Consider the following 17,580-nt stretch of genomic DNA (forward strand, 5'->3'; position numbering starts at 1 on the left):
CCCATAATGCCATTGGCTATATTTTTTTTAACACGTCCATCATTTGACACCTTATCAAACGCCTTTTGAAAGGTCATATGCACATCAATGACACTACATTCATCAATATTGATGAAGTTTAATTAACAATAGCACTGAATCTAATTTATCAGACGGCATATAGGTTTAACAAGTCCGTGTTGGCTGTCATTTATTAACAGTTGTACCAAGTCAAAAATAATTTTGCCTCAGATTATGATCTCTAGAAGATCTCGCACCACTGACGCTAGGCGTACTGGCTGGTTTATCTCTCTCACTTTGTCTGCACAGGGGTGTAACAGTTGCAAATCTCTCGTCCTCTTTCATCACTTCTATACCTAAAAGAATTGAAGGAGTGTGAACATAGCCTCCGCAAATGCTACCCTTAATTCCTTTCGTTAACTAGGATGTGTCCTATCCGGATCATGTGACTTTTCTACTTTGAGCGCTGCCAACATTTTAAGTATTCTATCTATACATATATATTCTTTCTTTTCAATTTCTCTACTACCTTCTCCTCTACTGTGACGTTGGCAGCCTCCTAATATATAGTGACGACAAATGCAAAGTTCATTTAGTATCGCAGCCATGCCCTCTGGCTCGACAAGAAGATCTCCTTTTTGGTCCCCAATCGGCCCCACCCTTCCTTTCAATACACGTTTATTTAACATATTTATAAAAAGACTTTTGTGCCGCCAGTTATGTTACCCGCCAATCAATTCTCATACACGCTTCGCCCCTCTCCTTTCCGCCGTTTCTGCTGCATTTTAACCTCATTTTCTTCAGTCATAAAATTAGTTAAAGGTTTGGACACTCCTTCTGTCCGCTTTGTGGGAATTTGGCTAGTCTGTACCCAATCTATGTCATCATTGAAGGCCTCGTGTTGCTCATTTAATGTTATTAATTGCCAATCTTTTATTTTTCAAGTCACATGGGCCAGATCCCCCTTTCAAATTACTGAAATTGGCACTCTTTCAGTATCATCAGCTTTGTTCGTTCCTCGTCCTATTGCATAAGCACACTAACCTAATTGTGCCCACTGTTTCTTTGAAGTTCCACCATTGTTACAGGATCCACTTTTTTTCCCAGAATTAGCTCCAGCACTGCCTCACTGCTGGTTTGGTTGGAAAAACACTGATCAAGTTAGTTGTAAGTATACTTTTCAGGAACTGATTCTGTTTCCCCCCAATCTATATAAGCTTTATTAAAATCCCCCATTATCGCTGTTCTATTGTTGCTACATCTTTTTGAAATAATTTGGGCAAGAGATAGAGAGGGGCTGTGAGGGAAACCTTTTCTTACACAGCGAATGGTGAAGACCTGGAACTCGCTGCCGAAGGAGTTGGTGGAATCGGAGACGCTCAACGTTTTCAAGGGGAGACTGGATAGGCACTTGAGGGAAATAAACTGGCAGGGCTACGGGGATAGAGCGGGGGAATGGGACTGACTGGATTGCTCTACAGGGAGACGTCACGGACTCGATGGGCCGAATAGTCTCCTTCTCTGCCGTTATTACTCCATGACTTTATGACTTTTTGACTATGCCGAATATTTCATCCAACTATAAAGGGAAATGTAGTCCCCTGGAAATGTCCCACTTAATTTGACTGAACGCGGGAATTGCGTGCTGGAGGTGCAAAGGATCCGTGTGTAGTTGTAATGTTCTACCCTTACTGAAGCATAATCACCTGCCCCCACCCCATGCCCCCACTACACATACACACACGCTTCCATTCTAGAACATTGGCAATGTGGAAAATATACTTCGTGTGTTTGACGTGGATTCCCGAAAAATGCGGTCCATGATGACTCTGCTATGCAGGTATCCTTATCTTTCATATTAATAATAGGAAGATATGCGATTCCTCCCTCGCTTCTCTTCATTACATTGCCAAGTAGTTAATTGCTCTGCCGAAGACTCTCTAAGCTAGCATTGGCAGCTCCACGGACGATGGTTTTAAAACACGAAAACAACAAAGTTTACTAAGAAAATCATAATGACGAAACAGTACACTTTCTGGAGGCGTATCCAGGACATACGCGACGAACTGCTGCTAAGGGAGTACTAAGGCTCTGATATTGTCATGTTTTGTACAGTAGCGTTAACTTTGTTATCTCCTGAAGCAGGTCAATTGCTTTGAAGGACATTTAAATTAGTGAGCCTGTCGCTCACCCATTCAGAAACATCTGGAAGATATTCTGCACTATAAGGCTTGCTGTCGCAGTTGTCAAGCACCTTTCAGTTTTTTTGTGCTAAGTTACTGATCCCCATTTATCTGGCCCGCTGAGCACTAAGTCAGTGCATTGAGGATCACTGGGAATTCCGCTTACACAGACAAATAAAAAGAAAAACCAACACTGCTCTCAGTTAACGTGTGTCGTGGGAAGGAAATTAATATACAATTTCTTAATTCTTTCTTTCCATATAGTTCTCTATTTTTTAATTAAAGTGAGATAAAATCGCCAACTGTGTTGAAGGATTCTATATTCTGATAAACCTCCGTGTAGAACAGCCCTAACCACACCCAAAGTCTTTTAGTATTATTTCTCAGTTCGTGCTCCTTGTTACAAATGAAACATTCTGTCAGTAACCAACCTATCAGAAGCTTTCAGAATTTAAAAAGGCGTTCTGAGGCCTTCGTCACCCTTCTCAGTTCCACTGAAGGATAAGTTGACCTGAATAGTGCCTTACGGGTCCAATCTCTTGTTCCGCACACCACGCTACTAAATGTTCACAGTTCTCTTTCAACGCAATCAAAACACTGTGAGACAAGGAATGGCGAAGAACCCAAGCGATGCTCCAAATGTGAGTCGACTCATGCTTTGTGCAAAATCAGCAGGGCTTGATTTATTTTATACTAGCTGGGGAGCCCCGCGTTGCGAGGGCAATTTTGGGGCGCTTGGTCTCCCTGACCCTGTGTGTCCCCCCTCTCCCTGTCATGTCCTCTCCCTGTCCTATCCCTCCCTCCCCTCCCCTCCTCTCCCTCCCCTCCCCTCCCTCACCTCCTCTCCCTCCCTCCCCTCCCCTGTCTCCCTCCCCTCGCCCACCCCCACGCCTCCCCTCCCCCACTCCCCAGCTCCCCCACTCCCCTCTGTCCCTCTCTCCGGCCCCTCCCCCTGCCTAGCGCCTGAGGTCCTGAGCTGAGGTCCCCCGCGTATCGCGCGGCTGATGGACGGCCGCTGTGGGCGGGCGGCGCATGCGCGGTCAGTGCGGGCGGCGCATGCGCGGTCAGTGCGGGCGGCGCGAGCCCCCCGCGATTTCCCGAGGCTCGCCCCCCCCCCGTGGTTTCCCGAGGCTCTCCCCCCCCCCCGCGATTTCCCGAGGCTCTCCCCCCCACCCCCCACCCGCGATTTCCCGAGGCTCTCCCCCCCGCGATTTCCCGAGGCTCTCCCCCCCCCCGCGATTTCCCCGATTTCCCGAGGCTCTTCCCCCCCGCGATTCCCCGAGGCTCTCCCCCCCCCCTGCGATTTCCCGAGGCTCTCCCCCCCCCTATTAAATTGTTTATTAATTCCCTAACACATCATTAAAATATTTACCTTTAGTTCCCTAACACACAGAAAGTGCGGGGGAAAAAATTGTGAAAAATCAAGATGGCGGCCACTCACCTCGGTTCAGAAGGATAAAGCCCGCCCACACACGCGCCGATTGGTTGACCGGTCAGGTCACCGAAGCGTAGGATTGGTCAATCGTCGAGTCACTCGACACTCAACTGTAGGAAGGAACCCGCCGTCCGATTGGTGGACCTCGACGTCACACGGTCGCTAATGAGATGCTAATGAGCGGAACGCTGAACCTTTTTGGGATACCGCGGGCGGGATTTTTGTCCGGCCGAAACGTAAATACACCTATGCCCCGTCCAGAATCGCAAGCTTTCCTTTGAGGCGACGCACGCTTCGGTACGCTCTATAACTTTCAAACGCATAGAGAACGGACAGACAGGCATCGGGACAGACAGACAGAAGAGCCGCTTTATATATATAGATTTAGTTCTCGAATGAATAAAATCAAAAATCCCATCTTTTTATGGCATTTGCTTTTTGACATCTACATTGTAAGTATTGGCCCAGAAATTCGGTTCTCCACGGGTGAGTACGCACGGGCTACTCACCCGTCGGCCCAATGGAAGTGCCGGTTTCGTGCATGCACTGCACATGTGCGGGAAACCGGCACTCGCTCCACTGAAAGAAGGGGTTCAGAGGACGAACGCATGCGCAGGAGAGGCTGCACGTGCACATTGAACTTACCCTTTTCTTGCAGGTTTTCCCGGGAGGGTAAGTCTCCAGAAGTTAGACATGTAAAAAGCAGTCGCAAAGCCTGCTTTTTACAAGGTAAGTGGTGAATTAATTAAAATTTGTAAAAAATTTCCACAAATTTATTATTTTTAAACAGTTAAAGAAAGGTAAGTTTATTTTTAGCCCCGTTAGAAAATAAAATTATTTTTCAAAAATATAAATTATTGTTTAAAATAGTTACTTCATGTAATTAATAGTTTATTTTAAAAATGTGATTTGTAAAAAATATATATATTTGAAGATTTAGTGCTGTTTTAGGGCCGTAGTATTTATAAGTTTTGACAGCTCTTCCTGTCAATCTTATGAATGGAGCTTTCCCTGCTCCGATTGGCTCCCCATGGCCTACGTGATCCCAGGGGACGCATTGAACTAACTGCACCCCTGGGATACGCAAGCACTGCGCGCCGGCAGCCAGAGCAGGCCCAGGATCGGAATTCCACGGGGGCCCACATCACAGGCCGGCACGCTAGGTAAGTGCCTGTCGGGGGCTTGCACCCGCGGGAAGCCCCGGACCCGAATTTCTGGACCATTATATTGGAGCCGAGTACTGGATGCAAACACAAATTTCCGTTACATGAAAATGTGCTCTGAGGCGAAAAAATAAACATTTAGCCCGAAATGTTTTTGAAATATATGCTGCTAATACACTAGTAATAAGATAAATCAAACACTATCAAGTCTTACATTCAGGCGCATGCGAGATAACATCAAACCCTGTTCTTGCGGTTTAGTATTTACGCACAAAATGTAATAACGAACAACACTCAATGGATGCATGTTGCTTCAGAAATAAACTGAACTGAACCAGCTTATTGTGTAAGCCGTCCTATTCAGCCGAGAATAAAACCAAGCATAAAACCAAATGGAAACATTCTAGAGCTGACCTCACGTCAACACCTGCAAGACACTTCCACTGCTATTTGAACTTTTGCTCGCTGATAGATGCTATCGTTTGACAAGCTAAGTTTTATAAATGTACAGATTGCCAGCATATGCAGATTCTGTCGGAAAGCTGCAGAATTGCTAGCGCTCTTTGCAATCAATAACAAATCAATTGATTGCTAATCTCAGCTCAGGCATTAGCGCATTGATATGCCGCAACAGACTGGAGACATCACTAATACACAACTAAACACACCTGCTGTGACCCTCCTAATGTCAAAACTCATGAGGGCATAATAAGGACAACTAATTATGCGCTGTGGCCTTCTCAGGGGTTGCCTTCGATGTTCCTCCCAGGTTACGGCGGGAGCTGGGAAGAAACGCTCTGGAAATTCCAGAAGAATTAATTGCAACAACCGCTCAATAATGGAATTTTTGCGACACCAAATAATTATACAGGTTGGTTCCTTACAATAAATTACAGTATTGTTTACTATAAGTTTATGCTCACTAACTCAAATGTTTTTCATTTAACTTTGTGATTGATGCCAATTGCTAAATAAACCTTGGTATACGCCATCCTCCATCTAAATTGTTTTTATTTTACCTTATTCGTGAAACGGCCTACGTTGGAATGCATCAATGACAGCAACGTGCACCTAGAACATCTCAATAAAATGGTATCCAAAATTACGCATGACCTGGGGAAGCTGCTAAAATAATAAGGGATACAATTTCCTCGGGGTTTACGCCGATATTCCCCGAGGTTACGGCGAGATATCGGTGGGTAAAAAGGTGAAAAAGCTACCTCATATTCATGCTGGGATTACGGTTGATAAGAACAATTTTAAATTCTGCCGATAATACAAACAGTTTAATATCTTCTCTTCAGCGGCAGAACATGGAGCTTTAGCGAAACTGGCTAAACTGAACCAACTGCGTTAAATCTATAACTTAATTTTACTTCAAAAGTTTATTTAATATCCTGGAGGTCCTCCGACTATTTAGACCCAGACTCGTGTCTTACAGCGAACTTATTCTCCGGGTACGGGACTTCTCACGGTGAAAATGATTGTCTGCAGCTGGCTCGCCAGTCAATTCGGAACCAGACGGGCGAGTTTTACTGACACTTTAGCTCTGAATCTGATTCGGTTTCGCAAGAAGACTATTATTGAACGGTTGCGGCAACTGATTCTCCTGGGAATTCACTGAAATGATAAAAAAAATCCCTTACATACATTGTTCAAAAAGTGCCCTTCAAATTTATGAAAGTAGCCCGGAGGATAATTTGAAGATACTCGCAGTTATCCCTGTTGTATTCCAATTACCTCCGCCCCCATAATCGAATCGTGCTATAAAATCCTGTAGAAGCATCCTCCAATCTAGGGAACTTCTTTGCTCCCAAAACCTGTTTGTTACACGATTTAGTCCGATTACTAGGACCTTTAGTACTCAGGTGATCCACTTCAGGTTAACAATGGGCACATTTCAATGATGTTACGGAATCAAAAACATCGAAAACATGCACTGTTCTTCTTTTCTTGCTGTTAAAGAAAATATGGATTATGGACTTGTGAGCTCATGCACAATTTTTTAAGCTCCACCATTCTATTCTATAAGTTCAGCCTGTTAGTTCATGTCACCATTTCTGATCACAACCACACCTCCAGATGTTAGTATATAAAAGTTATGCATTTCTCCATTCCGCAATTAATCAACCATCTGATGTCTGACGTCACAGATCAGTAGGAGATGACAGTAGACACACTGCCGCCCATTCCCAAAATCTTTCACCATCCAGTTCTCATTCGTAACAGGAGATTTACCGTGTTTTCATTGCCCGATATGTTCATGAGTGGAACACTTTGGGGCCTGTGCTTCCTGGGCATTTATTATCCAGGTAGACTTTTATCTTTGTTGTTACATATTGACCATTTCCTGAAAAAGAAACAGCACATGAATTTGATATTTAAGTTAGTGTATAACGCAGAAATGTTACCGCTGGTTTAATTTGATGTATTATTATGATTACATGTATTCCTTGTCAGAGGGAAACTTCTGGATGAGAAGGGTAATTTTATTTATGATAGTTCATCAAGAAAACGCGTTAAACAACTGGAGAACAATTCTGATAGCTAGTTACATTCAATTAATACTGTATCACGATGTTGTTTGTTGGCGCAAATCAATTCGTTTTTTATTAATTATTTACCCGAGGGGTTTCTTTTCTTGATAGTTGCTGTGGACACTTCGGGTAAGGTGACTCCGGGCATTGAACAAATAAAGGCGCTCAGAGGTGCAAACCTTACCTTACAATGCCATTTCCCCTTCCATCTGAACTATTCAAACGTAAATGTTTATTGGTGGAGAAAGGGTGACGATACCCTCCTGCAAGAAGATAGCAGAAAACTGTTTCAAGTAAAGAAAGGCGGCGCCTACCTTCACCTTCTCTATGTAAAGATCCCGGACGCCGGATCGTATCGGTGTGTAGCCAAAGATGGGGACCAACCGGTGGGAAAAGGAACCGGTGTACAACTTGATGTATACGGTAAGTATTAGTGGAACTGGAATCGTAAAGAGTTTACTTGGTGTCGATATAGATACTACGCTTAACAAGGAATTTCAATTGAGAATTGCGCTGTATATAAAACAGTACAGCGTTCTACTGTTTGGAACGACACGTGTTCTAAAATAAGGAAATTGTTTCCACTTCCAGAAACTTTGAAAAATTGACAAATAATCTTTATCATCAATTGTGATTTAATTGTATGTTTATCAAGGAAAGTGATTTCAAGGCTGGGAAATAAACGCGTCTTTCTAATTTTAGCACTGAGAAGCAGGATGAAAAGTCTTAGGCTTATTTGTAATGTTAAACATGTTTATAGGCCCAATATCTCATTTTGAAAGAAGAGGATAGGAGACATAACAGTCACATCCCTATCATTTAGACGGAGCGCTTGCAATTTCTGCTATCTCGAAAAAATCCTTCGGTAAAACTGACGAGATGCCCACGAGAAAAAAAGTGCCTAATCCAGACAGAGGTTCTAACTAGACCCTTTCTATACAAAAGGAGAACATTTTCTCTAGGTATCGATAAAACGCGACTTGCACTATTGCCGTAAGCACAACATGCCGATTCAAAAACATTGAAACATAGGAAAATAGGAGCAGGAGTAGGCCATTCGGGCCTTCGAGCCTGTTCCGCCATTCAATATGATCACTGCTGATTACCCCTCTCTCCCCATGCCACTTGATGCCTTTTGTGTCTAGAAATCTATCTATCTCCTTCTTAAATATATTCAGCGACTTGGCCGCCACAGCCATGTGTGGTAGAGAATTCCATTGGTTCACCACCCTCTGAGTGAAGAAATTTCTCCACATCTCAGTCCTAAATATCCTACGCCGCATCCTGAGATTGTGAACCATCGTTCTCGACCGTCCAGCCAAAGGAAACATCCGCCCTGCATCCAGTCTGTCCAGACCTGTCTGAAATGTTTTACGTTTCAATGAGATCCCCTCTCATTCTTCTAAACTCTAGCGAATACAGGCATGCTCAGTCCTGCCATCCCATGATCAGACCGCTGAACGTTGGCTGCACTTCCTCTAATGCAAGTATATGCTTTTTAGGTAATGAGACCAAAACTGCACACAGTACTCCAGGTCTGGTTGCACCAAGGCCCTGTATAACTGTTGTAAGACATCCTTGCTCCTGTACACATTTCCCCTTGCAATGAAGGCCAACATACCATTTGCCTTGCTAACTGTTTGCTGAACCTACATGTTGGCGTTCAGTGACTGGTGTACAAGGAAACCCAGATCCCTTTGTAGAACAACATTTCCCAATCTATCATCATTTAAATAATGCTCTGCCTTTCTGTTTTTTCTACCGAAGTGGATAACTTCACGTTTATCCACATTTAACTGCATCTGCCATGTATTTGCTCACTCACTGAACGTGTCTAAATCGCCTTGACGCCTCTTTGCATCCTCCTCACAACTCACAATCCTACCTAGTTTCGTGTCGTCAGCAAACTTGGAAATATTACATTTGGTTCCCTCATCTAAATATATTGTGAAAAGCTAGAGCCGAAGCACTGATCCCTGCGGTTCCCCACTAGTCGCCTCCTGCCAGACCGAAAAAGACTAATTTGTTCCTACTCTCTCTTTCCTGTGTTTTTACCAATTTTCAATCCATGCCAGTATATTACCACCAATCCCACGTGCTTTAATTTTGCACACTATCCTCATATGTGGGACTTTATCAATGGCATTCTGAAAATCCAAATGTACCACATCCACTGGTTCTCCCAAATCTATTCTACCAAACATTCCTCAAAAAGCTCCGGTTGGTTTGTCAAACATGATTTCCCTTTCATAAATCCATGTTGACTCTGTCTAATCCCATTGCTATTTTCTTAGTGTCTTGACAACACATCCCTTATAATAGACACTAGCATTTGCTCTGCTACTGATGTGAGGCAAACCGGTCTGTAGTTCCCTGTTTTCTCTCTTCCTCCTTTTTTCACTAGTGGTGTTACATTTGCCACCCTCCAATCTGCAGGATCTGTTCCATAATCTATAGAATTTTGGAAGATGACAACCAATGCATCGATTATTTCCATGGCTACCTATTTTAGTACTCTGGGTTGCAGATTGGCAGGCCCTGGAGATTTATCGGCTTTCAGTTCCATTAATTTCTCCAGCAATACTTTTTTACTATTGCTAATTTCCTTTAATCCCTCCTTTTCACTAGATGCTTGCTTCCCTAGCATTGGTGGTAAACACGTTGATATTAATAAAAAAGAGTCCGGATGTTTAAAATAAATGGGTTCAATAAAACAACGATACGTCAGTACTGTGGGGGAAGAAACTCTGGAAATAATGTGAAGATATAGTGAAGATATAATGTGAGGATATAGTGAAGAATATGTTAAATTCGGCTCCAGTCAGAGTCAATAATAACTATCGATACAGCTACGATGCCCGGACACAGGTGGTGGTTATTTTTTTTAAACAATGAGCAGGTAGTAAACATGTCAAATATTTGCTTTATCTGTTTTTGCTCTTTTCATTTAGCTGTACCCGCTCCCCTGAATATTGTCCGCATGCCATCCGAACGGGCTTCATCTGCTTTTCTGAGACTGCAGTGCAGATCAGCTGCGTTTTATCCGAAGGATTTTAACCTCACCTGGCATAAAAACGGTACCGAAATTGTGGCAGGATTTAGAACTGAACAACTGACAAATACAGAGGGTCTATATGAAGTTATCAGCTGCTTAGAAGAGACAAATCCAATTGAGCGAGGATCAGTTTATACCTGTAAAATATATCACGTTTCAAACTCAATTCCAGCAAATGCCAGCTACACCTTTGCTAACAAAGGTAATGTTGTAGCACACGTAACACATCTGACGATCTCTGTGTTTTTCTCCTTATAACCGACTTTCCATCACAGATAATGGGTTAATGCTAGGAAAGTCGGGAAGTGTATACTGAAGTTGTTTGCCACCATTCAGTCAGCTCCGAAATCTGGTTTTACTCCAACTTTCATTGATTGGGTGAAGGTTGCCTTTCTGTTGGCTATTAGGATCTGATCAGAATGGAATTAGACAGAACGAACCTCGCTGAAAGTGCACACCAGGACTCAGCATAGTTAGCATAAAACAGCTTAACAGCCAAAGCATTGGAAATTCTTGCAGACAGGGCACTGTGAGGGTTGATGCCAGAAATCGCACAATGCATTGCAGCGACTGGTAAAGTTAATGAGGACTGGCGGGATGGAGTGGGGGAATTTAGCATTTTCACACTCCCGCAGCCATGAAGCAATCAAATATAATTCCCGGCATCATCAGATGCGCAATGCGACTCCCTGGACAATCTACCAAATAAGAAATGCTTGCCCCCTTCTTATAGAAAGGAGAGCGTCTTCGTTTGGATTTGCCCTGAAGGACACCTCGAAATATTTGTAAACGCGTTCCATCATAATGTCTTTAAGAGTTTTTCCTATATATTGATCAGAGAAAACATCCAAAATGATTTTTTCCTACACGCCGCGACCATATTGAATCTTATCCCATTGCACTTTATTCCCATCAATTAGAAGAGGACCATTTGATGTGTTTTTCTCCATATTTCGCACTGCTGCTAAATATCCACATACGAGGTGTTTCAAGCTCTCCGTTTCCGATTTCATACAAATCAGCAGAATAGGGAAATAATAAAATGGACGTGCTGAGGCCCATTATACTGTATTATTGTATTCTTATAGGAGTATATTTGGAAAATATGCTTGTGACATTGAAATGTGTGAATATGCTTTTGACATTCCACAGTCTCTGATTTTGATTTGCTATCAATCTCATAGATTTTGTGTCCACGATCACTATTCCTCTGGTCGCTGGATGTGCTGTAGGTGCGGTGGTAATTCTAGTGTTGATCATTTCGATTGTGAAAGGATTACATTTAGCTACATCTAAAGGTACGAACCGTCTCGCCATTGTTGATCATAATCTTTCTAACAGCACGTTATAAAACATTTTATAATTAGAAATTAATGCTGTAATTGATACTGTAACAAATACTTTACTGGCAGGTAGAGAACGAAAGGGCAGATTACAGTCATCATTACAAGCGGAGCATCTGAATGGTACAATATTACTGACGGGTTACTGTAAAAATTCTTCAAACATACATATCCGTAACTGTTTGCCTAAACTCAATGTTAGATTATGACGTGGCTTGAGTATGCTCGCAGCTGGGATTTCGTAAACCATTTTGTTGTAGATGTTGATCTGCAGCAATAATTTTCTTGGGTGTAATGATGTTTGCACAACTTCATCACAAGGGACAGAACACAGTCACAATCGAAGAGCGCTCTTTTATAAAATTTTGAAGATATATCGTGATACTTGACTCCTACTATAACACGTGAACTAACTTACTTTCAGTTGCTTTAGCTGTCCTGACGTTCAACGGAAATATTTCTCCGTTCTTGGCGATTATTTTCAATTTTATTTCCCACCAGGTGCAAAGACAAATTCAGTAAATACTGCTCAGCATGAAGATTGGGTAAGGTGATCGTATTTTCCCTCTATTTTCTTTCAAATTTCAAATAAACTATTCAAATTTTGCACTCAAATGAACCGCCCACAAGAATGCTTACGGCTTGGAGTTATTCATGGTCTTTACCTGTCCTGTGAAACATACAACGTATTCTATGAAGGTGGAAATATAAAATAATGACCGAAGCGTTTAGAAACTCCCGCACCGATTTAAAATAGACAGCTATATTATTCATTTTAGTTCATCGTATAAAAATGTCATGATATTTTAAAGGACCAATTATAGTATTGAAGAGGTCGCAAAACGTTGTTCGTTCCTTTTTGCTAACAAGGAAATAGCACGGCGAATTAAAGGTTCAAAATGTATCCTTGTGTGTCAAATGGCACCAAGACACTATCAGATTTCCATTGTAGATTGTTACCTGCCTTATTAGTCCATTATTGTAAACCTGCCGTCCGACGCAGCTCAAAGCGAACCCACCCCGTCGTTGTTGCCAGATGACCTAACTCGGCATCTCCAGGTGACCGAACCGAAATGGTGTGTTCTGTCCAACCAGTCTGTGATTATTTTTTCAAGCTGGGGACCTTAAACCACTATTATATTTACACGGTGCTTTCGCTCATAACCCAACAATCTCTGATGCATGGAAGCTGCAAAAAGTGGATTTGGTGCAAGAGTACAGATTCCCTGAAGGATCACAGAATCACAGAAACCCCACAGTGCAGATAGAGGCCATTTCGGCCCATCGAGCCTGCACCGACACATATCCCACCCTATCCCTGTAACCCCACGTATTTAATCCCCCTAACACTAAGGGTCAATTTATCATAGCCAATCAACCTAACCCGCACATCTTTGGACTGTGGGAGGAAACCGGAGCACCCGGAGAAAACCCACGCAAACACGGGGAGAATGTGCAAACTCCACACAGACAGTCGCCCGAGGCCGGATTCGAACCCGGGTCTCTGGCGCTGTGAGGCAACAGTGCTAACCACTATGCCACCATGCTACCGGTTAGCACTACTGCCTCACAGCGCCAGGGACCCGCGTTCGAATCCGGCCTCGGGCGACTGTCTGTGTGGAGTTTGCACATTCTCCCCGTGTTTGCGTGGGTTTCCTCCGGGTGCTCCGGTTTCCTCCCACAGTCCAAAGATGTGCGAGTTAGGTTGATTGGCTATGATAAATTGACCCTTAGTTTTAGGGGGATTAAATACGTGGGGTTACGGGGATAGGGTGGGATATGTGTTGGTGTAGGGGTTATGGGGATCGGGTGGGATATTTGTCGGTGCAGGCTCGATGGGCCGAAATGGCCTTTATCTGCACTGTGGGATATCTGTGATTCTGTGATTCTGTGATTCTAAGATGGTCTGATCCTTAGTTGGTTCCTCGACATATTGGTCCAGGAAACCATCCCGTTTACACTCCAGGAATTCCTCCTCCACAGTATCGTTACTAATTTGGTTAGCCCAATCTATATGTAGATTAAAGTCACCCATGATGACTGCTGTGCCCTTATTGCACGCTTCTCTAATTTCACTTTTAATGCCATCCCCAACCTCTGCATTACTGTTTGGGGGTCCACCCACCACTCCCACTAGGGTTTTCTGCCCTTTGGTATTTCTCAGTTCTACCCATACAAATTACACATCATCAGAGCTAATATCTTTCCTTATAATTGTGTTAAGCCCCTCTTTAACCAGCAATGCTACCCCACCTCCTTTTCCTTTTTGCCTATCTTTCCTGAATATTGAATACCCTTGGATGTTGCGTTCCCAGCCTTGTTCCCCCTGGAGCCATGTTTCCGTAATCCCAATCATATCATATTCATTTACCTCTATTTGCGCTGCTAATTAATCCACCTATTATGAATGATCCTTGTATTAAGACACAAAGCCTTCAGGCTTGTTTTTTTAACGCTCTTAGACCTTTTAGAATTATTATTTACTGTGGCCATGTTTGTTTTAAACCCTTGATTTCTCTGACTGCCACCTTTGTTTTTCTCCTTCCTGTTTTTTTGCTTCTATCCTTGTTTCCATTTCCTTTGTCTCCGTGCTCATGTTCCCAACCCCCTGCCATTTTAGTTTAAACCCTCCCCCACAGCACTAGCAAAAACTTCCCCAAAAATACATATTGATAAAGTTTCTTAAAATTGGAATTTCTATTATAATGGAGGTATTTGAAACTCCACAAAATTAAAATGTTTTTTATGACGTCTGATGTTTGTTTAGCAGTCAAAACGCTTCTAAAACCCCATTATACTTAATCCTACAAGTCCTAACATTTAATGGGGTATTTAACAGCAATATTTCCATGGAGACGCCCAGGTTTGGTCATTCGCACTCATTTCCCTCATTACACTGATTGCTGGCTATGGCAGGTGGGGGGGGGGGGCGGGGAAGCATAGCTCAACCAGTGTCAGAGCAGTGAATGACTGAACGCAACTTCAGGATTTCCGCGTTAAAGTGCGCATGTGCTATATCCTGAAGTTGCGGTAAGTATGAAAGAGCTAATTATATCGAGAGCTGTTCGTTCCCTGTTAATACCCACCACAACTTTCAGGCCATTGCCTCGTACTGTGTGACGCCAATGTTACATGCAATTTATCCAAAGCAAGGATGTTTTCCAATTCTTACTGCACCCCGCATGGTCTGCGTCTTTATCTGAAAGTTAGGCGATTTAACATAAAAATGGGCGGGCAGATGGACAACAAACTGTCAGCAAATCAAAAAATTGACACCTATGATGGTGGACACGTGAAAATCTAGTTTAACTATATAAAGCAAGCATCGATCATGTACAAACAAAATAAGAAGAGCAGACACCGGTAAAGAAGAATTCGTGAAGAGAACTGAACTCGCAAGGCCCGGGACATGGTTAACCTGTCGTACTCGAGTATTGCTCCCCAGACAAAGGCTCTATAATTATTAAAGTGGTAAACTCTCTCTTTAATTACTGATACATGATGACTTGTTTGACTATTATTCCTGTGCGTCCTTTTTTTAATATGTACAGACAGAACGTAATAAACCTGTGGAAAACGAAAACCCCACATTATGCAATATGGTCTCACTTCTTTGGAATTCAATTACTGGGATTTCCTGATTAGGTTTGCTGCTTGCGCAGATTGTGTTTTGCTCATCCTCACCGAGACATTGTTCATTTAATTAAGCTCCTTCGTCAGCCCTGCCGGAGCACGACGTAATCTCTCTTAACACCCTGACACCAGCTTGTGACCTTGGGCCGCACGCTGCTCCCACTTACCTTGAACTTGGGACCTTGGAGCTGCGCTCAATTTGGGCCTCAGACTCTGTTCTACGGCCCCTTTTAGATTGTACATTCGGGGCACATGAAATGCAGCATTGCATTCCGCTCCAGCTTCCAATTTAGATTCAAGCCTGTTGTGCTTCTACACAACGTGACGTGCTGCACCTCGAAAACTCAAGATGACAATGCTGTGATCAAGCAGGAATGCATATAATGATACAGCACTTTCCTTACGCATTCCACTTTTTGCCATCCAAGAGACACATTGACTGGATAATTAACGATATCAATGCTATACCAAACATAATTTCTTTGGGATATTCCAATGTCCATGCTTGTCAAGTCAACCTGTAGTTGGAATAGAATCAAGATCTTGAACATATCATCAAAAAAAATCTAGAGATCATCGGTGGACCGATACCTTCCGGCATTTGCCGGGACTACAAAGATGCGCGAGTGAATCCCTGCAATTTTCTAGTTCCTCTGAATCGTTTTGCACCAATTTGTGCTTCGATTATATCTCTCCAGACAGTCGAACAGAGCTATCATTTCTGATTGGCAGGTGGTCGTACATGAGAGGCATTAGCAATTTTTTTAATTCATCTTTTATGGGATGTGGGGGTCGCTGGCAAGGCCAGCATTCATTGCCCATCCCCAATTGCCCTTCAGAAGGTGGTGATGAGCCACCTTCTTGAACCATTGCAGTCCCTGTGGTGAAGGTCCGCCCACAGTGCTTTTAGGAAGGGCGTTCCAGGATTTTGACACAGCGACGATGAAGGATTGGCAATATACTTCTAAATCAAGATGCGTGTGAATTGCAGGGGACCTTAGAGGTGGTGCTGTCACCATGCATCTGCTGTCCTTGTCCGTGTAGCAGGAAGTGCACGTGGGTTTGGCAGGTGCTGCCATAGAAGCCTTGGTGTGTTGCTGCAGTGCAGTTCTAGATGGTACACACTGCAGCAATTGTAAGACGGTGGTGGATGGAGTGAAAGCTTAAGGTGATGGATGGGTTGCAAATCAAGCGTGCTGCTTTGTCCTGGATGGTGTCGAGCTGCTTGAGTGTTGTTGGTGCTGCACTTATCCAAGCAAGTGGAGATTATTCCATCACACTCCTTATTTGTGGCGTGTAGATTGTGGAAAGACTTTTGGGAGTCAGGAGGTGAGACACTCGTTGCATAATACCGAGCCAATGACCTGCTCTTGTTGTCACAATATTTATGTGGCTGTTCCAATTAAGCTTCTGGTCAATGGTGACCCGCATGATGTTGATGGCGTGGTACTCGTCGATAGTAATGCAATTGAATGTCAAGGGGTCATGGTTAGACATTCGCCTGAAGTAGATAGTCATTGCCTCGCACTTCTGTGGCGTGAATGTTAATTGCCACTTATTAGCCCAAGCCTTAAAGTCGTCCAGGTTTTGTTGCATGTGGGCATGCACTACTTCATTATCTGAGGAGTTGTGAATGGTGCTGAACACTTTGCGCTCATCCACAAACGTCCCCATATCTGACCTTATGTTGGAGGGAAGGTCATTGATGAAGCAGCTGAAGCTGGTTGGGCCTAGGACGCTGCCCTGAGGAACTCCTGCAGTGATGTCATGGGGCAGTGATGATTGACCTTCAACCACCACAGCCATCTTGCTTTGTGCTAGGTATGACTCCAGCCAGTTGAGAATTTACCCCCCCCCCGATTCCCATTGACTTCCGTTTTACTAGGTCTCCTTGATGCTACTCTCAGTCAAAAGCTGCCTTGATGTCAAGGGCAGTAACTCTCACCAGACATCTGGAATTTAGCTCCTTTGCCCATGTTTCGACCAATGGAGCCGAGTGTTCTTGGCAGAACCCAAACTGGCCATATTTGCGCAGGGTATTGACGAGCACGTGCCACTTGATAGCACTGTTGATGACACATTCCATCAGCTTGCTGATGACTGAGAGTAAACTGATGCAACGGTAATTGGCCGTTTTTGATTTGTCCTGCTTTTTGTGGGCAAGACATACATTGGCAGTTTTCCACATTGTTTGATAGATGCCAGTGTTGTATCTGTACTGGAACAGCTCG

At 43.4% G+C, this 17,580-nt stretch overlaps 1 protein-coding gene across 1 annotated transcript; it reads left to right on the forward strand.

Annotated features, from left to right (window-relative positions):
- Nucleotides 1-7,038: 7,038 nt before the first annotated feature.
- On the forward strand, nucleotides 7,039-12,205 carry LOC147116179 (natural cytotoxicity triggering receptor 3 ligand 1-like). Its single transcript, XM_085989502.1, has 4 exons — nucleotides 7,039-7,093; nucleotides 7,430-7,741; nucleotides 10,270-10,575; nucleotides 11,558-12,205. Exons 1-4 carry the CDS (start codon nucleotides 7,039-7,041, stop codon nucleotides 11,722-11,724), a joined length of 840 nt encoding a protein of 279 aa, XP_085845628.1. The 3' UTR covers nucleotides 11,725-12,205.
- Nucleotides 12,206-17,580: the final 5,375 nt, after the last annotated feature.

Source organism: Somniosus microcephalus, chromosome 6, assembly GCF_052327205.1.
Source record: "Somniosus microcephalus isolate GS21.2 chromosome 6, FLI_Smic_1.0, whole genome shotgun sequence".
NCBI classification, from domain to species: Eukaryota; Metazoa; Chordata; class Chondrichthyes; order Squaliformes; family Somniosidae; genus Somniosus; species Somniosus microcephalus.

Excerpts from the sequence above, each read along its gene's own strand:
- LOC147116179 (XM_085989502.1), top strand. The coding sequence starts at position 7,039 with ATGTTCATGAGTGGAACACTTTGGGGCCTGTGCTTCCTGGGCATTTAT. Across the intron at positions 7,094-7,429 it reads CCTGGGCATTTATTATCCAG|TTGCTGTGGACACTTCGGGT; the intron begins GTAGACTTTTAT and ends TTTTCTTGATAG. Across the intron at positions 10,576-11,557 it reads CTACACCTTTGCTAACAAAG|ATTTTGTGTCCACGATCACT; the intron begins GTAATGTTGTAG and ends TCAATCTCATAG.